This window comes from Pagrus pagrus (genome assembly GCF_965226575.1).
Source record: "Pagrus pagrus genome assembly, chromosome: 4".
In the NCBI taxonomy this organism is placed as follows: domain Eukaryota; kingdom Metazoa; phylum Chordata; class Actinopteri; order Spariformes; family Sparidae; genus Pagrus; species Pagrus pagrus.
The window spans coordinates 12,128,669-12,151,803 of record NC_140188.1 but is presented as its reverse complement, the minus strand read 5'-3'; the positions used below and the strand labels follow the sequence as shown (position 1 = coordinate 12,151,803).

Below are 23,135 nucleotides of genomic sequence, written 5' to 3'. Positions count from 1 at the left end.
TTTGCTAGAAATAAGGTCCAGGTTGTAAAAAAACGGTAGTTATCCTTTAACAGAGGAAATTCTACATGTCACCCATAGAAAACAAACTTCAGTTCATCAAAGACCAAAGGGAATCCGCTCTCAGATGTGTAGCTGGCTGACGCACACAAGAAGGAGGGACACTTTTAATATAAACCTGTGCAAACACAAACACAGTGTGCAAACATACAGACACTTGAGTGATGGAGATCACAGGTCTCTTTATTGGTCTGGTTCTGTGTCTGAGTTTGTGTGACTTCAGCTCAGCTCTGAAACAAAGTACTGAACTTACAGAGGAAATGACTGATGCTGGAGTCAGCGCCGAGGCCTCATCTGTGAAATGTAAACTCCAGGGTACCACTCGTCTACCTGCATTCTCAATGGATGGTGACTACACTATTGGGGGTGTTTTTGCCATTCACCACTACACGCATACACCGGTGCATGACTACACCACCATGCCTGAGCCACTAAAGTGCACAGGGAGGTTAGTAAGAGGGGAAAGTTCTGGATACGATGATGTTATACTATATGGGGTTAGAAATGTTTTGCTTTGTATGATGTTTCAAAGCTATTGTGTAAGATTTTAAACTTTTGAAAATAATTTGCTTCATTAACATGATAAAAAAACATTTTTGATCTATATGTTGAATTTTTTTAATATGTGCATTATGGACTGATATCTAATCCTGTGTTTTGAATTATGCTGGTCACTCTGTGACATAAATTTGGTTCACGGGTGCAGTGCAGCCATTGTAATCCCCATGAACAGCAGTTCTACTTTGTTGTGTCATTTCTGTTAAACCTTTGATTTGTCTTCATCACATGAAGATTTGAATAATTAAATGAGTTTCTGTGTGCAGAATTGACTCACGTCAACTGCGCTTCTCACGTGCAATGGTCTTTGCCATTGAGGAGATTAACAACAGCACAGAGCTGCTGCCAGGCATCAAACTTGGATATCAGATCCACGACTCATGCAGCACAGTGCCTGTGGCCATGCTTGTGACATTCCAGCTTTCAAATGGCCTGGACCCTGTGTTTTACACTGGCGACACCTGCTTGCAATCTGGTATGGTGATGGCTATTGTTGGTGAGGCTGAGTCCACGCAATCCATCAGCATGTCGCGTGTCATTGGACCCTTCAACATTCCTCAAGTAAATATTACAAGCAGGTTCAGTATTGGCCACTGCAGTGTTTTTTTTACTGTCCTGTAAGTTTATTTACAATGCTTAATTCCTTTAGGTGAGCTACTTTGCCACTTGTGCATGCCTGTCTGATAAGCAGCAGTTTCCGACTTTCTTCAGAACAATCCCCAGTGACCAGTTCCAGGCTGATGCACTGGCCAAGCTGGTAAAGCATTTTGGCTGGACTTGGATAGGTGCTGTCCGATCAGATTCTGATTATGGCAATAATGGCATGGCATCTTTCCTGAATGCAGCACAGAAGGAGGGGATCTGTGTGGAATACTCAGAATCTTTACATCGGACCCACCCACGTAGCAGGATCCAGAGAGTAGCTGACGTTATCCGCAGGTTTCTGCATCACTGATTGTGCTTTTGTTGCCTGTGCTGTCACTGAACATCTGCACACAAAACGACAAAAAACATGTTATGTTCAAACATAAGATGGGAGACTATTTGATTATCTTAGTGGCAAATTGGGAATGTAGGCCTATATTTCTTCATCAAGTTTGTTCTATTACATGATGAGACCAATACTATAACTTAATCTCTCATATTTATCACTGATGTTGTTATCCATAAGCCAATTGTGAACAATTGTGAACAATTAATCAGGTAGCCTAACTCTCATTTTTCTTTATCTTAGGACTCATGATAATGTTTTGGTGTAATATAATATTCACTATACTGTCCCTGCAGCTCGACAGCTGTGGTTATTGTGGCATTTACAGCCTCTGCAGAATTAAGGCTCTTGCTGGGAGAGCTGTCGCTCAAGCCTTCTCCACCTCGCCAGTGGATTGGCAGTGAATCCTGGGTAACTAACCGAGAAATGCTGAAGTTTAACTTCTGTGCTGGAGCCATCGGATTTGGCATTCAGAAATCTGTCATCCCAGGTCTAAGAGAATTCTTGATAGATCTGTCTCCAACTAAAGTGGCTGCCTCTCCAGTGCTCACTATGTTCTGGGAGGATGCGTTTAACTGCAGGATGGGAAAAAGTGAGAAAGTTGTACATTGCTGACATTCATAGTCTGGTCATGTGGTCCTCCTGTGTTAAAATGTAAACAGCGTGTGACTAATTATGTTATTATATCTTTTGGCAAAAACTGAAAGAGTTTCTTATATAAAAGAAAATGGATAAAAACTGATTGATACACAATGTGGAATCACCAAACTCTTAAAAATGGACCACAATGACCCTTGTGCTCGTAGTATTGCAATGTATTTTCTTTTATTTTATTTTATTTAACTTTTGGGGATAACAGCACTTCTATTTTGAAGTTTGAAGAATAACTTTGTTAGAGCAGCACACATTTTAATTCCAACTCCATTTGAGCAGCAGTATATGAGTTTCTACAAGGCATGTTTTGTGCTTGAAATAAGTGAAAAGGAAATATACACACATAAGAAAGAAATAAAACCATATCATTACCAAAGCTTCTCACATCATTTATTTATTTTGCACTTATTAAAACAGCTGAACCCTTCCTCTGTGTGCTTTTAGATGCAGCCAAAGAAGAAACTGTATGTGATGGAACTGAAGACATTCAGACGCTAAAGAGCCCGTACACTGACACATCTCAGCTCCGAGCCACTAACATGGTGTACAAGGCTGTTTATGCAATAGCACATGCCATTCATAGTGCAGCATGTGAGGACGCAAATTCTACAGCTCAGTGTGACAAATTCAGTAGGATGGAGTCCAAACAGGTCAATGAAAGTGATTACATGTTCACAATTAATGCCATGTTACCATTGTAATGTAATTTATAAAATGAAGGGTAACGTATTCCCTTATCTACCTCCTTGTCTAACTTTACTTATCCTCAAAGGTTCTTAGCCAGCTTAAGAAAGTGAATTTCTCCCAAAATGGCTATGATGTGAAATTTGATGTCAATGGGGATCCTGCGGCCACATACGAGCTGGTCAACTGGCAACAAAGTGAAAGTGGCAGCATTGAGATGGTGACAGTAGGGCTTTATGATGCATCACTGCCAGAGGGCCAGGAGTTCAGCATCATCAGGAACCTCACCTGGATGGATGGTGGCACACATGTAAGGAGCCCAACAGCAATAAACTTTCAAATTTGGTGATTTAAAAGGGTACAAAATTTGCCTGGGCGCTTGCAATTCAGGGTCACTCCGGGGTTTGGGTATGGAGACGAAGAAACTGGCAGAGACACTCTAGAGGACAACCTAGAATGACGTAGTGACGTAGGCTGAACACCACTGGAGGAAGGGCAGTAGGACAACTGGATGGGCGAAGCTACAAGAAGCAAAGTAAACTGGCAAAATTGGCAGTAAAGGCAGTACCTCTCACAGGTCCCTGCCAGAGACCAGTGGCAAAGACGGGAATCCTCTCAATGCTGGGAAGGAGAGTCTATTAAGGTGGATCCCCTCTGGAGGCCAGAGACAAAGCTGAAACCGCTCTGGAGGTTGAGGTGTTGGCAGGTGATAAAGGCAGAATCTCTCTGTTACCAAGTGCAAACCAGGATTACGAGTCGGCTAGACCGCCAATGGGGAAAAAGGAAAAGGGGTCGGCCAGAAAACAAACGGGGAACCAGCAACAGACATCAGCGTAACTGATGACTGGGAACCAGCAGCAACAGACTCAGAAATGTAGGTAGATGTCTAACTCAGAATCAGGAACAGCCTTTGGAGCAGATGTTTCAACCAAACCAGGAGTGGGAGAGTGTCGGCTTGCATGGGAACAGGAGAAGTGTCGACAGGAAGGGACAGATGTCGATTGAGCACTGGGCAGTCAAGGTTCTGGGTCACTGGGCAGCAGAGGCTCAGGGATGATGGGCAGCCAGGTCATGGGCTCTTGGGCAGCTGGGACTCAAGCTCACTGGGCAGTAGGACCTCCACAGTGCAGGGAAGTTGTGAGGATAAGGAGCTCGGTAGCAGACAGACTGAAATTGGTGGGAGCCCCATTTCCTTCTGAAGGGCTTCCCAGACAGTTGCTCCAGGGCAGTATGAGTAGGGGAACTATCTGGATCTGTGCTAGCTGACTGACCAGGCCGGAGGTGAGCTGACTGAAAGCTAACAGACTGCATACTGACAGGCTGGAGGCTAGGATGCTGCAGGTTAGCTGTCTGTGAAGCAGAGGAGGCTGCAGTGACTGACTGTTTTGGTGATCATGCTTGTGGCTGCCATGGTGCAAATTAGCTAAGACTTGCATGATGATATTTAATACATTTGAGGATGTCCTCATCAGGTAGCAAATCTCTCAGCCAGAAAGTGGAGATGTAGTAAACAGTACACTGTGACAGAAGTCGCTTTTTTGGAAGGGCCTCCTTCTATGAAGAGTAAGAGTAATTGTTACAGGAAGAAAATAACAATTTCAATACACATATTGGCATTTGACTATTGTTTAAAGACAATCTTGAAAATGTGTAAACCAATCCCTTTATTCAAGGATCTGCATAGCACACCTGAACATGTGTGAGTTTGTTTGTATCTATGTGCCAGGTGCCTGTTTCAGTGTGCAGTGACAGCTGTCCTCCAGGAACTCGTAAAGTGCTTCAGAGAGGAAAACCCATCTGCTGTTATGATTGCATACCGTGTCCTGAGGGAGAGATTAGCAATTTTACAGGTATGTGTTCTTTTTTAAAGGCATGTCTACGACATCAACTTTATTAATGCCAGAAGCCCTTTTCTATTCATTTCAGATTCCCTCGATTGTTTGCCTTGCCCAAAGGAGTTCTGGCCTAATACAGAAAGAGACACTTGTTTCCCCAAGCCTGTAGAGTTTCTTTCCTTTGACGAGGTCCTAGGAATCATCCTGGCGGCATTCTCAGTTGGTGGTGCCTGTCTTGCCATTATAACAGCGGCTGTCTTCTTTCGTCACAGGACATCCCCAATTGTCAGGGCCAACAACTCTGAGCTGAGCTTCCTGCTGCTCTTCTCCCTGACTCTATGTTTCTTATGTCCATTAACTTTCATTGGAGCACCCTCAGATTGGTCCTGTAGGCTACGGCACACAGCTTTTGGGATCACCTTCGTCCTCTGCATCTCCTGTGTTCTTGGGAAAACTATAGTCGTGTTAATGGCCTTCAAAGCTACACTCCCAGGTAGTAATGTTATGAAATGGTTCGGCCCTCTACAGCAAAGAATGACTGTAGTGTCTTTCACATTTATTCAAGTTTCAATATGCACTATTTGGTTGTGTCTTAGTCCTCCTTTTCGATTGAAAAACCTAACTACGTATAAGGAGAGAATCATCCTAGAGTGTGCATTAGGATCAGCTGTTGGGTTCTGGGTTGTACTTGGGTACATAGGCCTACTGGCTCTCTTTTGCTTAGTGTTAGCTGTCCATGCCCGGAAACTACCTGATAATTTTAATGAGGCCAAACTGATCACCTTCAGCATGCTGATATTTTGTGCAGTCTGGATCACCTTTATCCCAGCATATGTCAGCTCCCCTGGGAAATTTACTGTGGCTGTAGAGATCTTTGCCATTCTGGCTTCCAGTTTTGGACTTATACTGTGTATCTTTGCTCCAAAGTGTTATATCATATTGTTTAAGCCAGAGAAGAACACCAAGAAACATTTAATGAACAAAAAATAATCCTAAGACATCTGAGGTTTGGGAATAGTTACGATATAACATACAGTATAAAGCTGACCTATTCAAGGGTTAGGCCTGTCCCACTGAGCACAGATATGTCCAAAAGACATCAAATAAACGCCTAGTCAAACTTCCAAATGTCGTCTTCCAAATGTCGTCTTTTTTAGAAACAGATGTTGCAAAAGGGGGTCCCAGTCAGATGTTCAAATATTTAACCTGGTCTGAATAAACAATGTAATATGAGTTCAAACATTAAAAAGGTCTAAGAGTAGGACAAAATTAAGATGATATCTGGTGTTTACAGTGGTAACTTGACAAGAGTAGAAGAGAGACAGTGACTCTAAACAGAGGAAATTCTACATGCCACTCACAGAAAACAAACTTCAGTTCATCAAAGACCAAGGGGAATCTGCTCTCTGATGTATAGCTGGCTGACACACAATAGAAGGAGGGAAGCTTTTCTCTGAAAATCTATATAAACCTTTGCAAACACAAACGCAGTATGCAAATATACAGACACTTGAGTGATGGAGATCTCAGCTCTGTTTATTGATCTGGTTTTGTCTCTGAGTTTGTGTGAGCTGAGCTCAGCTCTGAAACAAAGAGCTGGCCTTACAGAGGAAAGGATTAGTGCTGGAGTCAGCACTGAGGCCTCATCTGTGAAATGTAAACTCCAGGGTACCACTCGTCTACCTGTATTCTCAATGGATGGTGACTATGCTATTGGGGGTGTTTTTGGCATTCGCTACTACACGCACACGCCGGTGCATAACTACACTACCATGCCTGAGCCACTTAAGTGCACAGGGAGGTAAGTAAGAGGAACAAGTGGTGGATGAGATGATGTTATACTCTATGTGGAGACAGAAATTATTTGATTTGTATGATGTTTAAAAGCTTTAGTGTAGTATTTACAATTTAGTGAAGTTTTCTTTACAGGTGTTGTAGAAATTCTCCTTTGTGAGGTAGAGTTGCTAATTCTCCTAAGAATTTTAGACTCAGCATCATGAATCAGATCTCTTTAATACATGCTGCATGGAGAGAAGACCCAAAGTGTTCTCTCCCGTCTTCCAAATGTGACTTAAATACAAACAGAGTGTGGGGTTACAACATTTCTTCCCAAAACAATGACCCCCTAATGTTTGGTTGATTGTCTTTTTCTCAGGACAGTGACCCTTTGATGCTTTATTAGAATGTAAATGTCATCCTTCCATCTATCTTCCTTTAACACCTCAGACAGAGACAGCTGCCTCTTGTCTGACTTCCTGACCCTCACCCCAAAAGGGGATTCTCCCCTCCTCCTCTCACATCCTGATATGGTCTTTACAGTACATTGCTTACTGAATGGAAAACTATTTAATTTCTCACACAGGACAGAAACATCTAATCATGTATTTTGAATGTTGCTGGTCAGACTGATGTACATTAGGTTCACAGATAAAGTGCAGCTATCAGTTATAATTCCCATGAACTGCAGTTCTGCTTAATTGTGTGTTTTCTGGTAAAGCTTTGATTTGTCCTCATCACATGAAGTTTTGAATAATTAAATGACTGTCTGTGTGCAGAATTAACTTTCGTGTACTGCGCTTTGCGCTCGCAATGGCCTTTGCCATTGAGGAGATTAACAACAGCACAGAGCTGCTGCCGGGCATCAAACTTGGTTATCAGATCCACGACTCGTGCACCACAGTGTCCGTGACGATGCAAGTGGCATTCCAGTTATCAAATGGGCAGGACCCGGTGTTCTACCACCGCGACAACTGCTCACAATCTGGTATGGTGATGGCTATTGTCGGTGAGGCTGAGTCCACGGCATCAATCATCATGTCACGTGTCATTGGGCCGTTTAACATCCCTCAAGTAAATGTTATGACTTTGTTGAAAAACTGTATCTTTACTGCCGATTTTTTTTCTGTCCTGTTAAATAATTACACTGTGGTTTTACTTTAGGTGAGCTACTTTGCCACTTGTGCATGCCTGTCTGATAAGCAGCAGTTTCCAAGTTTCTTCAGAACAATCCCCAGTGACCAGTTCCAGACTGATGCGCTGGCCAAGCTGATAAAGCACTTCGGCTGGACTTGGATAGGTGCTGTCCGGTCGGATTCGGACTATGGCAATAAGGGCATGGCGTCTTTCCTGGACGCAGCACAGAGGGAGGGGATCTGTGTTGAATACTCTGAATCTTTACATCGGACCCACACACGTAGCAGAATCCAGAGAGTAGCTGATGTTATCCGCAGGTTTCTGTGCTGTCACTGACCATTTGCATGCAAAACCACAAAAATTATGAGACAGGAAACTATTTGATTATCTAATCAACAAAGACAGAGACTTAATTAACAGAGAATCAATGAGACTGTATTTTTAATATACACACACAAAACAATTGCATTTTTTTTGACATTTTATTATCTCATATTTATGCCTGATATTGTTATGAACAGAATGAATGAGACTACATTAAATAACCAAGCACCCTAACTCTGATTTATATATATATATTTAAATACATTTATATATGTATTTATCACATTTACTGTAATGTCCCTGCAGGTCGACAGCTGTGGTTATTGTGGCATTTACAGCCTCTGCAGAATTAAAGCTCCTGCTGGAAGAGCTGTCGCTCAAACCTTCTCCACCTCGCCAGTGGATAGGCAGTGAATCCTGGGTAACCAACCGAGACATGCTGAAGTTCAGCATCTGTGCTGGAGCCATCGGATTTGGCATTCAGAAATCTGTCATCCCAGGTCTGAGAGAATTCTTGCTGGATCTGTCTCCCACTAAAGTGGCTGCCTCTCCCGTGCTCACTGAGTTCTGGGAGGATGCGTTCAACTGCAGGCTGGAAAAAAGTGAGACATTTGTGCAAAGTTGACATTCATAGTCTGGTCCTTGTGGTTGTGTTTTATTGATTGTCTCTTTGAGGGGGCCTCCTGTGTTTTAAATATCAGCAGCTGCTTTCAGATCAAACCCAAGATTTCTGTTGAAAGGAAAATCTATTGCTATTAATAGAAGACAGAGGACATTTTTTATCTTTTATAAATGTGACTAATTGTGTGATTACATCTTTCATGAAAAACCTGAAAGAGATGCTTATACAAAAGAAAACAGATAAAAGCATGTCTGCAAAACAGTTTAACAGTACATTTAAATATAATGTGACATAAGTCTGTTAAGAACAAATAGATACACACTGTGGAATCACCAACCATTTAAAAATAGATAATTACCAAACCACAATGGTCCTTTATATTGTATTTTATTTTATCTTGTTTTGTTTATCTTTTGGAGAGGGGGTCTGCTGTCTGTTCAGATAACACCACTATTCTCCTATTTCTGTTTTAAATATGCTAGAGCAGCACACTTGTTAATTCCATCCATAGGCATTATTGTGCACTTTACCCTGAGGCAGGAACTTATTTAGATCAACAAAGATCTTGATGCTAAGTTTCCAGTTTTTAACTAATGACTTGATATTTTTTATATTCTTATTTAACTGTTGCTCAGAGATATCTTTTTACTTTTCTGCCCTTTTAATCCACATTCTGTTTTTGTGCAAGATAACATCTATTCTAAAAACTAAAAGCATGAAATACCTTCCAAAATTAATCCTTTGAAACTTAAAAAATAAAAACATATGCTTTCTTTACAGGACAAAACACCTTCTCCTGTGTTTTAAATTTTGGTTGTCACTGTGATGTAAATTTGGTTCACAGAAGCAGTGCAGCTAACAGTTATAATTCCCATGAGTTCTGGTTAATTGTGTGTTATCTGTTAAAACTTTGATTTGTCCTCATCTCATACAGTTTTGAACAATGAAATGACTGTTCGTGTGCAGAATTGACTTTCGTGTTGTCCTCCCATCTACCTGACTATACCGGATCAAACTTTTGTGGCAGTTGATTCCCAAATTTTGAGTAGTAAAGTTTGAGTTTTCAAGGCATGTTTTGTGATTGAAATACATGAATAGGAAAGGGAAAAAATAACAACCACATTGGAAATAATATTGCCATATTATTGCCAAAGCCTGTAAGATCATTTATTTACTTAAACACATTAAAACAGGTAAGGTCAGTATGTAATTAATGAAAATGTTGATTTTGTTGCCTTTTATGAAAAATCTTATCATCTGATGGCTGATTTGTGATATCTGGAGTTGGTATACATAAAAGCCAACACAGAATGAATCAGCTTTTGTTTATTATATAATAAGTAACAATACAGATACATGAATTGTGGCAGTTAATAAACTAAAATAAATTAAAAAATAGAAATCATAAAAAAAAAATAAAAAAAAATAGAAAGAATAATTATGTGATATTGTTGTCAAAGCTAAAAGCATGTTTCACTATGTCTGTGTGCTTTCAGGTGCAGCCAAAGATGAAATTGTGTGTGATGGAACTGAAGACATACAGACACTACAGAACCAGTACACTGACACATCTCAGCTCCGAGCCACTAACATGGTATACAAGGCTGTTTATGCAATAGCACATGCCATTCATAATGCAGTGTGCAAGGACACAAATTCTGCTACTCAATGTGACAAATCCACCAGGATTGAATTCAAACAGGTCAGTCAAAATGATTAAGTGAACAACCCAATGCCATTTTACCACTGCAATGTTACTTATGAAATGAAGGTTAAAGTATTCCCTTCTCTACCTCATTGCCTGACTTTACTCATCAGGTTCTTGCTCAGCTGAAGAAAGTGAAATTTTCCAAAAATGGTTATGATGTGTCATTTGATATCAATGGGGATCCTGTGGCTACATATGAGCTGGTTAACTGGCAAAAAAGTGAGAGTGGCAGCATTGAGATGGTGACAGTAGGGCTTTATGATGCATCACTGCCAAAGGGCCAGGAGTTCAGCATCAACAGGAACTTCACCTGGGTAGATGGTGGCACACATGTAAGGAGCGCAACGACAATAGTCTAACATAGTCAAATGTATTGATCTGAAGGGGTATGAAATTTGATTCTATTCTGTATTGGCTTTTACCCTCTAAAAGCTGTCACTATTGTGTTCACCCCCGTGCATGAACAGTCATTAAGATTTTCTTTTGCAGCTTTGAACCCATCATGGGGTTGCACAATTGTGTGACCTGAGCTCTGCTCCCAGATTTAACCAAATTTTCATTGCCGCCTAGCAGTCATTTACTGAAGAACTGAAGAGAAAATTAAGACTTTAAACTGATCCGAAAGCTGTCCGCTTGTGCGCCACCTGTCAAACCTGCTACACACTTCTGTCAGATGTCAACCTCTCTTCCAGGCTTGACTCGGTACTGAGCAGGCTGGGCTAGGGCTAAATCAAAAGGCCACATGTCACCTGTCTGCAGAGGACCTGCAGCGGTGAGTGGATGGTGCTCTGGAGGGAGGGAGGCAAAAGCTGGGCTGACCACTGTGGCGTCCCTCCAGTGAATGAGATCATTTCATTTCAATCATTTTCAGTTGTAAATCCTGAGACATTCCAGAGCAGGGCCTCATTAGCGGGACTACGTCAATCATTGACCTTTGGCATATGGTGTACATTTATGGATAGCTTGATGCTCGAGCATGATATTAGTTCCGTAACTAGCTAAGAAGTCCAATAACAAAGCACCACTCAGGTTAGGTCAAGCAGGCTGCTCCTCCCAATCACCCCCCTCCAGGTTTACCCATCATTGCCTACATGAGCATTGAAGTCCCCAGATGGTCCCCAGCCAAGGACTCCAAGAAGTCTGGGTATTCCGGTCACTCAACCACGTTGTTGGAGTATTCCACACCCAATACCTGTCCGATGCCTCTCACCCTGGACAACTCCGGTAGAGTCCAGCCCCACTATATCTACTTGGTACCTCTCTACCTTACACACCACCTCCAGCTCCTTTCCTGCCAGAGAGGTGACATTCCAAGTACCATGGGGTAGTCTTCAAAGCCAGGGGTCAGGACGCCAAGGTCCCCTCCATGGCCTGATGCCCTTCACGCACTGCACCAGATCCCATTTCTTTCCCCTGCAGGTGGTGCATCCACAGGGGGGCAGCTCCATGAAGCTTCTTTGGGCTGAGCCCTGCGAGACGCTTGTGGGCAGGCTCCCCTCCCATGTCTGGCTTCAGGAGGGGGCCCCAGTGTCCCCACGCTGGGTGAGATACTCTGTCCCTATTGGCGCCGATTTATGAGATCTTCCAATGGCTCTTTGTCTGGTCCCTCCCCTGAGACCAATTTACCTTGGGAGACCCTACCAGGAGCTATATACACAGGGACACACAAACCCCCTACGAACTGGTTTCAAACCGTGTCAACAGATACACCACAGATGTGCTTGCATTTGCTGCTTATTGCGGCAAAACCTGAATGGAGAGCAGGTGTCTGCAACCACAGCAAGAGAGTCCTGATTTTTTCCTGTGGCCAGGCTGAGTACACGCCACTTTGACAGCTCATAGCCACAGACGCATCTTTTTACACTGATATATGTGACCTCAGCAAACAACAGTCCCACACTTGTTTGGCTCTTGTGGAACAGATTTGGGATGGTGAATGTTAATTTGTTTACTTCTTGAGAGAATGCGCAGTACACACTATGATTCTCCATGAATGCATGAAACAATGCTTCACTGGGAGTTAGAAGTCAGAAAACTGTCATTCTCCTTCTAGCACCACAGTGGGATTTACCCCTGGTCCTGCACACTCTGTGGGGTTCCCCTTGCAAGCAGATAGCCCAAATCGCTCCCTAGCTGTTACCCTTGAGTCCTTAAGTGCTCCTCTTAGCTCAGACGTCAGCCATGCAAGTGAGTGAGCTATGTGCACTTTTGGCTGCCTGAAAGCTAGACGACTGGATGCTGGCAGGCTGGTGGCTAGCATGCTTCAGGTTAGCTGACTATGAAGCAGAGGATGCTGGAGTGACTGGCTAGTGGAAAGCATGCTCATGGCTGCTATGGTGTAAGTTAGCTGGCTGGAGGTTAGCATACTGATATTCAGATCAGTAGATTAAAGGACATCCTCACCAGGTAGCAAATTCCTCAGCTGAAAAGTGGAAATGTAGTAGACAGTAGAATCTGTGACAGAAATAGCTTGAGGGAGGGCCTCCTTCTATGAACAAGAGTTATCGTTACAGGAAGCAATCACACTTTTGTTTGTGAAGCAATCCTTTAATGTTAAGATCTGAGTGGTACACATGAATATGTGTGAGTTTGTTTTTTTATCTACGTGCCAGGTGCCTGTGTCAGTGTGCAGTGACAGCTGTCCTCCAGGAACTCGTAAAGTGCTGCAGAAAGGAAAACCCACCTGCTGTTATGATTGTATACCATGTCCTGAGGGAGAGATAAGCAATACTACAGGTATTTTTTTTCCTAATGCATATCTACAACACCAATTGTATTACTACTAAAAGCCCTTTTTGATTTATTTTTTCAGATTCCCCTGATTGTTTCCCTTGCCCCAAGGAGTTCTGGCCCAATGCAGAGAGAGACACTTGTTTCCCCAAGCCTGTAGAGTTTCTTTCCTTTGATGAGGTCCTAGGAATCATCCTGGCTGCATTCTCAGTTGCTGGTGCCTGTCTTGCCATTACAACTGCAGCTGTGTTCTTTCTTCACAGGACATCCCCGATTGTCAGGGCCAACAACTCTGAGCTGAGCTTCCTGCTGCTCTTCTCCCTGACTCTATGTTTCTTATGTTCATTGACTTTCATTGGAGCACCCTCTCATTGGTCCTGCAGGCTGCGCCACACAGCGTTTGGGATCACTTTCGTCCTCTGCATCTCTTGTGTTCTCGGAAAAACTATAGTCGTGTTAATGGCCTTCAAAGCTACACTCCCAGGTAGTAATGTCATGAAATGGTTTGGCCCTCTACAGCAAAGGATGACTGTAGTGTCTTTCACATTCATTCAAGTTTTGATATGTACTATTTGGTTGTGTCTTAGTCCCCCTTTTCCAATGAAAAACCTAACTATATATAAGGAGAGAATCATCCTGGAGTGTGCATTAGGATCAGCTATTGGGTTCTGGGCTGTTCTTGGGTATATCGGCCTACTGGCTGTCTTTTGCTTAGTGTTAGCTGTACTAGCTCGGAAATTACCTGATAATTTTAATGAGGCCAAGCTGATCACCTTCAGCATGCTAATATTCTGTGCAGTCTGGATCACCTTTATCCCAGCATACGTCAGCTCTCCTGGGAAATTTACTGTGGCTGTGGAGATATTTGCCATTCTGGCCTCCAGTTTTGGACTTATACTGTGTATATTTGCTCCGAAGTGTTACATCATATTGTTCAAGCCAGAGAAGAACACCAAGAAACACTTAATGAACAAAAATGAATCCTAAGACATCTAAGGTTTGGAAATAGTTCAGATATAACATAACATATAGTGCTTATGCTGTGCACATTCAACAGAGTCTTCACTTAGTTGTTTTAAACATTGAAATTTAAATTTTATTTGGCATCATATATTTATTTATTATATCACAGTGTAGAGCAGACCCTTAGTTATGTCTGTTGCTAAGAACAAAAGTACTTGCATTTCATTTTAAAGTTAAAACTTTTAGACCAGGATGATTATTAGAGTTTATGCTGTGCACATTACGCAGTCTTCACCTAGATGATTTTAAAATTAACAAATTCAACAAGTTGTATGTGTTTGTTGTTTCAATATAATTTTGAATTTCCCTTTTTAATATGTTATTATCTTATTTTACAAATATTTTTTTACCATGTGCTAGATTATTTCTAAGTAATAAAAATGTAGTACTCAGTCCCAACTTTGTGATGAAATAATTTCCAATAAACCAAAGTGGAGCAATTTATCATGTGAATGAACTTAAAGTGGGATTAAATCACTAAATATAAAAGTCTAAGTAAGCAAATAAGGTGTATGGGTGGGACAACATTAGGAAGATACCTGGGGTCTCATTTATGAAACATTGCGTGGGATCCATAAAAGTGTACATGTGCCCAAAAGCCGAAAATTGTGTGTGCCAAAAACTATTCTGATTTATGTCCAACAATGCACAATTTATTTTTATAAATCCCAAATCAACCCCAAAATATACACACATGGATCTGCCTCATATACCACCCTCTCCACACCCACATTCAACCATAAATGGTCAATGCAAAGTGCCTCATGAATGTAAATGCCTTGAAATGAGCCACTGGTGGATGGTTCTTTACAGTGCATCATGTCCACAATGAGAGAAAGACAAATAAAATAGCCTACATATATCTGGCACAGAGAACGAGGTGTTCGTTGGTTAGGTGGAGGTTACAAAGCACATATTGTATACGCTAATTGACACCGTCCTCTAGCAGTGCCATGACCATGACAGTCCATGCAGCATTACGCATGAGTGGCACCACAGTATTTATATGTATACAGCAATCAGACTGACTTCCACTTGCCAACATTATCACAAAGATCAGTGTTATCTTCCACCCTAGGATATCATTTGGAAGTAGAAGTCTGATACTTGAACACAATTTATGTATTTATTGAAGTTTGGTTACGGTGAACACGGCCTGCAATCTTATTAGGATTCACAATGAGGACATGGAGTGTAAAGATTGTGCAGGAGCTGTCACTGACTTTATTTCCACATGTCCTTAATTTCCACAATCCACATGTGCTGGTTGTGAAGATGTACCAGGTGAGCTGCCTGGAGAAGGCAGTGTCTGTGTGGCAACCACAGCGCTGTCTCCAGTGCGCTCCGTGTGGCCCACAGCATTCGCCTGACAGCATAGTTGATAGTGTTCACTGCAGCGATTTTACACACAACTACACAACTAGGCTATATGGAAACTAAAATCATACTTTTTTTTATATGTGTACAGTATTTATTCCGTGGTGATATCTGATATAATCTTGGATTTCTACAGCTGATGATGATCATTTTGTTATCAAACAGTCCAGCCCTCTCTTTGCTCTCTCCAATGGTGAATCAAGACATATGATTTCAGATTTGAGTTGGCTGATATCTTTCACATTTAAAAGCTGTTTATGGAATAGTTATATTTCACTGTATGCGCAATTACAAATGACACCGCTGGTTTGAATGTTTATGATAACGTGGATCTATAAATAATGTTTAATATGAAGTGAAATCAATTTTGAGATGTATTATAATGCACAGAATAATGCCTCACATTTAATTTCAACAATTCACCGCCTCACCATTTGTGTCCCCAATTCCACTTCCCTCCAAAATGTGCGTACACTTGGGTCAGAGTTTGTGCGGAGGTGTGTATATTCTCCTGTCAAGTTTGTTTTCATAAATCACAACTGTTGTGTAGGAACTCTTTCAGGCCCAATTTTGTGTGTATGAAATGTGTATAAATGAGTCCCCTGGTGTTTACATTGATGACTTCATAAGTTGAGGAAAAAAGAGGCATAGGCAATTAACTGAGATTAAATTGTGCAGCCTGTAGGAAAACCTAAGACATGAATTAATTGATGACAACTAGTTAAGGGTATCATCTCTCTGATGTATATTATTCTGACGTACAGTAGACGGAAGGCAGCTTTGGTCTGAAAATCCATATAAACCAGTCCAAACACACAATATGCCCACATGCAGACACTTGAGGGATGGATATCTCAGCTCTCTTAATTAGTCTGATCCTGTCTCTGCGTTTGTGTGAGCCGAACACAGCTCTTGCTTTGAATGATACAGAAGATGATCTGAAACAAAGCGCTGGGCTTACAGAGGATAGCACTGGTGCTGGGGTCAGCACTGAGGCCTCATCTGTGAAATGTCAACTCCAGGGTACCACTCGTCTACCTGTATTCTCGATGGATGGTGATTACGTTATTGGGGGTGTTTTCTCAATACACAGCTACAAACACATAGGGATGCATAACTACACAACCATTCCTGAGCCACAAAGGTGCACAGGGAGGTTAGTAAGAGGTTAGACAGAATGATTGATGTGAATGATTTTTACAAACATTTTGCAAAGCGTTTCTGTTGAAAACTTAAAGAATATCTGTGTCATAAACAAAGGGGAAACCAGTCTAGACTAGGACAACTCATGAAAATACCTGTGAATATTGGACCAAAATCTATCTGTGCTGGTCAAGTTACTGTGTGATCTATATTTCATTCATACATGCTGCTAAGCTATCAGTAATTGTACCTTACTGTGAATTGATGTGTGTTTTCTGTTAAGATAGTGAATTGTCCTTATCATTTCAACTTGACCAGTGACATGATTGTCTGTGTGTAGAATTGACTCCCGTAAACTGCGCTTCTCGCGTGCAATGGTCTTCACCATTGAGTTAATTAACAACAGCACGGAGCTGCTGCAAGGCATCAAACTCGGTTATCAGATCCACGACTCATGTGGATCAGTGCCCCTGTCGATGCAAGTGACATTCCAGCTTTCAAACGGCCTGGACCCGGTGATTTACACCAGCAACAATTGCTCACATTCCGGTATGGTGATGGCTATTGTCGGTGAGTCTTCATCCACCCGATCCATCAGTATGTCGCGTGTCATCGGATCATTCAACATTGCTCAAGTAAATATTTTTCATTTCTTTAAAACTATGTGTTCAATAGGATATAAGCCAGTGCTGACATTTGTTTGTCCCGTTAAAGAGTTACACTCATTTTCTTTAGGTGAGCCACTTTGCCACTTGTGCATGCCTGTCTGATAAGCAGCAATACCCGAGTTTCTTCAGAACAATCCCCAGTGACCAGTTCCAGGCTGGAGCACTGGCCAAACTGGTGAAACACTTTGGCTGGTCTTGGATAGGTGCTGTCCGGTCAGATTCAGACTATGGAAATAATGGCATGGCGTCTTTCCTGGACGCAGCACGCAAGGAGGGGATCTGTGTGGAATACTCTGAATCTTTTTATCGGACCCACCCACGTAGCAGGATCCAAAGAGTAGCTGACGTTATCCGCAGGTTTCTAAATCACTGATTGTACTTTGTTCCCTTTGTTGACATTCACCATCTGCACACAAATACTATTTAAGACGTAGGATTGTTTGATTATTTCAGTGGCAAATTTGAATATTTTTAATCATGTTTATTGCTTTCATATGTATTACTAATACTGTTATAAAATGGAATAAGTGAGAACTATACTGTACATTCAACACACATAAAACTACAGTATTTCTCACATTTGTGTTAATTATCTTGATACCTTATTCAGTAAAATTTAAATCACTATAATGTCTCTCCAGGTCAACAGCTGTGGTTATTGTGGCATTTGCAGCCTCAACAGAAATGAGGCTTCTGCTGCAGGAGCTGTCGCTTCAGCCTTCTCCTCCTCGCCAGTGGATAGGCAGTGAGTCCTGGGTAACTAACCAAAAAATGCTGAAGTTCAGCTTCTGTGCTGGAGCCATTGGATTTGGCACTGAGCAATCTGTCATCCCAGGTCTAAGAGAATTCTTGCTGGATCTGTCTCCCACTAAAGTGGCTGCCTCTCCAGTGCTTACTGAGTTCTGGGAGGATGCGTTCAACTGCAGGATGGAAAAAAGTAAGACATTTGTTCTGATTTTTAAACAAAGATGACATTCATAGTTGGGTCCTTGTGGTTGTGTTGCTATGTTGATTGTCTCAGTGGAACTTCCTGTGTGGAAAAGTCAGCCACTGTTTTAAGATCAGATCAAACCCTAGATGTCTAATTAGAGGGGAAATCTATTGATATTGAACAAACACAGGAGGTGGACATGAGGTGCATTTCTGGAAATATTCTGACTCGATGATTTTAGGTCAAGCTTAGGCCCCTGTCTTGGAGAAGATTTTTTATCAACTTGGCTTCAGTGGTTTCACACTACCAACACTATAGATTAAAATTAAATTGCTAAATACAAGCACATAGTACACAGAAAATCTCCAGGCCACCAAACTAAATATATTAAAGTCTAAATTGGAAATCATACTGACAGTTTTTCAGATAATTTATTTATTTCAAACAAGTTATCACAGGGGAAGTCAGTATGTAATTAACCGATAATCATCTTTTATTAATGTGACTGATCATATGATGATTGGTTTGTGTTACTGGAGTTGCTATTCATAACGATAAAAATAAAAAAAAGGGCCTGACACAGACTGTATGAGCATGTTTTATAAATAATTAGAACAATATGAGTTTCAATGCAAAAAAAAAAAAAGCCAAAATACGATGATGATGCCCTATTATTGTCAAAGCAAAAAACACCTTTCACTATCTCTGTGTGTTTTTAGATGCAGCCATAGACGACAGTGTGTGTGATGGAGTTGAAGACATACAAACACTCCAGAGCCCATACACCGACACATCTCAGCTCCGAATCACTAACATGGTGTATAAGGCTGTTTATGCAATTGCTCATGCCATTCATAATGCAGTGTGTCAGGACACAAATTCTACAGCTCAGTGTGACAAATTTACCAGGATAGAGCCCAAACAGGTCAGTAGAAATGAATAAGCGAACACTCCAACCCCCCCCCCCCCCTTTTCACTATTATTTAACTATAAAACAAAATAAAATACTAATTTAACTTGACATGTTTTTCTCTTCTTCATCCTCACAGGTTCTTACTCAGCTGAAGGAAGTAAATTTTTCCAGAAATGGTTATGATGTGTCATTTGATGCCAATGGGGATCCCGTTGCCAGATATGAGCTGGTTAACTGGCAAAAAAGTGAGAGTGGCAGCATTGAGATGGTGACAGTAGGGCACTATGATGCATCACTGACGGGGGGCCAGGAGTTCCGTATCAACAGAAACCTCACCTGGTTGGAGGGTGGCACACAGGTAAGCACACACTTAAGTCCTCCTTCTCGAGGATTTACTGTAAGTGCTCATGTGGGGATGATGGGGAAACCTGTAGGGGAGTGTGGGAGGAGTTCATGGAGGCTACGGAGGAGGACTTTTGGTCAGCCTAAAGGAAGTTCTGGCAAACCCGTTGCCGTATGGTTTGCCAGGAAGTTCTGGCTGTTTTCAGCAGGTGTGGAAAACTAGTCGAGAAGCCCCTACGTGACCAGGCACCAAGGGTGGATGAGACTCACCCTGAGATGCTGAAGGCTTTCCACAGCAAGCCTGCAAGGGTAAAGAGCTTGCCCACTGGTCATGGGAGATCCAATCTTCATGTGTTTTGAGGAGTTGGAGAAGGCTTACGACCATGTCCCACTTACTGTGGTACTGTGGTACTGGGGGGTACTCAGGGTATATGGGGTATTGGGACCGTGCTATCGCCGAACAACTGTGGAATTTTTCAACCAGCAATTAAATTTAGATGGCTTTCGGGATTCTTGACAGCAAGTAAATCAATAGGAATGGTTACAATAACCAATCACACTTTCAATATGCATATTAGCATATACTGTTTTAAGACTGACTTTAGAAAGTGTAAGCCTATCCTTTAATCCTAAAATCTGTAGAGCACACCTGATTTTGTTTGTATCTATGTGCCAGGTGCCTGTGTCAGTGTGCAGTGACAGCTGTCCTCCAGGAACTCGTAAAGTGCTGCAGAAAGGAAAACCCATCTGCTGTTATGATTGTATACCATGTCCTGAGGGGGAGATTAGCAATACTACAGGTATTTTTTTTTTTACTTATGCATATCTACAACACCAATTGTATTACTACTAAAAGCCCTTTTTTGATTTATTGTTTCAGACTCCCCTGATTGTTTCCCTTGCCCCAAGGAGTTCTGGCCTAATGCAGAGAGAGACACTTGTTTCCCCAAGCCTGTAGAGTTTCTTTCCTTTGCAGAGGTCCTAGGAATCATCCTGGCTGCATTCTCAGTTGGTGGTGCCTCTCTTGCCATCATAACAGCAGCTGTGTTCTTTCGTCACAGGACATCCCCAATTGTCAGGGCCAACAATTCTGAGCTGAGCTTCCTGCTGCTCTTCTCCCTGACTCTATGTTTCTTATGTTCATTGACTTTCATTGGAGCACCCTCTGATTGGTCCTGCATGCTGCGCCACACAGCGTTTGGGATCACCTTTGTCCTCTGCATCGCTTGTGTTCTTGGAAAAACTATAGTAGTGCTAATGGCCTTCAAAGCTACACTCCCAGGTAGTAATGTGATGAAATGGTTTGGTCCTCCACAGCAAAGGATGACTGTAGTATCTTTCACATTTATTCAAGTTTTAATATGTGCTATTTGGCTAGGTCTCAGTCCCCCCTTTCCAATGAAAAACCTAACTATATATAAGGAGAGAATCATCCTGGAATGTGCTTTAGGCTCAGCTATTGGGTTCTGGGTTGTTCTCGGGTACATTGGCCTACTGGCTGTCTTTTGCTTTGTGTTAGCTGTCCTAGCCCGGAAACTACCTGATAATTTTAATGAAGCCAAACTGATCACCTTCAGCATGCTGATATTCTGTGCAGTTTGGATCACCTTTATCCCAGCGTATGTCAGCTCTCCTGGGAAATTTACTGTGGCTGTGGAGATATTTGCCATTCTGGCCTCCAGTTTTGGATTGATACTGTGTATATTTGCTCCAAAGTGTTACATCATATTGTTTAAGCCAGAGAAGAACACCAAGAAACATTTAATGAACAAAAATCAATCTTAAACATTTGAGGTTTTGAAACAGTCAGGATTTCAACATACAGTAGAGAGCTTGAGACTTGAGAAGACCATTTAAAAAACTAAATTCTAGCCTGACCATTCCTTTACCACTTTTGATGTGTGTTTGGGATCATTGTCCTGTTGGAGCACCCAATTGCACTCAAGACCCAATCTTCATTATTCCCTTTACTTCCTTTAGAACACCAAATCCACTGGCAGCAAAACAGACCCACAGGATAACACTACCACCACCATGCAGTAGGTATGATCTGCTTGGGTTGAAAGGCCTCACCTTCTCTCCTCCAAACATATTGCTGGTCATTGTGGCCAAACCACTAAATTTTTGTTTCATCTGACCACAGAACTTTCCTCAAGAAGGAAGGCTTTGTATTTGTCCATGTGCTCAGCAGCAAACTTTAGTTGAGATTTAAGGTGCCTCTCAGCCCATGTTGATGCAAAACACGCTTGACTGTGGACACTGTCATGTGTCTTCCAGCAGCTTTATAATTCATCGCAGACTTGCTTTTTGGTGGTTTTGGTTGACTCTTGACCATCCTGTCTCTCAGCAGCAGGTGACAATTTGTATTTTCTTCTTGATTGTGGCAGTGACACAACTGTGGCATGCACTTTATACTTACAAACAGTTGTATTTACAGTTGATCTTACGACCTGTAACTGCTTTGAAATGGCTCCAACTGACTTTCCTGACTTGTTCAAATCAATTATGTACTCTTTCAGATAAATGCTGAACTCTTTAGACTTTCCCATTGTAGTGTTTGTGGCTGAGTCTAGTGGATGTATCAAACAAGCCCTATTAAAGAGATCATATTATGCTAATATTCAGGTTCATACTTTTATTTGGGGGTCCTAGTAAAATAGGTGTACATACTTTAATTTTCAAAGAACACATCCTTTCTCATTTGGTGGATTGCTGCAGCATCCCTTTTCACACTATGTCTTGAACGCTCTGTTTTAGCTCAGAATGAGACATCTCGCCTCTGTTCAGTCTTTGATGAGAGTTGCACAAGCGCCTTACTTAACGGGCAGCATGTAGCCAATCAGAGGCAGAGAATAGAAGAAAATAGAATAGAATAGAACAGAATAGAATAGATCTTTATTGTCATTGTTTCAAAAACTACGAAACACGGATAGCAGATCTTTGTTTGACAAATAAATATAAAATCTAAACAACTATGAAAAAATTGATAAAAATAGTATTAAAATATATACAACAAGATAAATAACACAAGATTCAAGTGAATATGTAAACAGGTGAGTATTTAAATGAGGTGTGTGAGGGGTGGTAGTGGAGGGGTTATTGCACTTCAGTTCTAGGGTGGGGGTTTATTGCACTGGTGTGAATGTCTTTAGAGAGTGAGGGGTGAAGGGGAGGGGGGGAATGTGCATTTCACTGCCTGTGGGGAGAAACTGTTCTTCGGTCTGTTTGTTCTAGATCTGATAGATCTATATCTCTTCCCAGAGGACAGGGGGGACAACAGGTAATGTCCAGGGTGAGTGGTGTCCTTAACAATACAGCTGGCCCTCTTTTGGAGTCGGCCAGTGTAAATGTCTTTGAAGGGGGTAGTGTTGTCACGATGACATGCTCCGCTGCCCTCACCTACCGCTGCAGGTCCGAGTAGGGCGAGTCAAATAAAATCCAATCAATTTTATTTATATAGCCCAAAATCACAATCACATTGCCTCAATGGGACAATCTCTACAGTGAACGACATCCTCTGTCCTTAGACTAACTGTGGTCTAACTGTGATATGTAAAAGAACATGAAAGGTATGAGGGTTCAGAAGAAATTAGATATCTGCTGTTTACAATAATAACATTACAAGTGGTGAAAAGTGACAATGGCTTTAAATGGAGATTATA

General features: G+C 41.7%; 2 protein-coding genes across 2 annotated transcripts; both read left to right on the top strand.

Annotated features, from left to right (window-relative positions):
* Positions 1 to 891: 891 nt before the first annotated feature.
* Positions 892 to 21,258, top strand: LOC311256490 (extracellular calcium-sensing receptor-like; the record flags this gene model as incomplete). The annotated part of the gene is made up of 7 exons (XM_084351571.1): positions 892 to 1,176; positions 17,355 to 17,644; positions 17,929 to 18,224; positions 18,938 to 19,143; positions 19,268 to 19,489; positions 20,150 to 20,273; positions 20,354 to 21,258. The coding sequence occupies exons 1-7, from the start codon at positions 916 to 918 to the stop codon at positions 21,256 to 21,258; spliced, it is 2,304 nt and encodes a 767-aa protein (XP_084207697.1). The 5' UTR covers positions 892 to 915.
* On the top strand, positions 7,345 to 14,063 carry LOC311256491 (extracellular calcium-sensing receptor-like; the record flags this gene model as incomplete). Its single annotated transcript, XM_084351572.1, has 7 exons — positions 7,345 to 7,629; positions 7,720 to 8,009; positions 8,323 to 8,618; positions 10,135 to 10,340; positions 10,457 to 10,678; positions 12,959 to 13,082; positions 13,159 to 14,063. The coding sequence occupies exons 1-7, from the start codon at positions 7,369 to 7,371 to the stop codon at positions 14,061 to 14,063; spliced, it is 2,304 nt and encodes a 767-aa protein (XP_084207698.1). The 5' UTR covers positions 7,345 to 7,368.
* Positions 21,259 to 23,135: the final 1,877 nt, after the last annotated feature.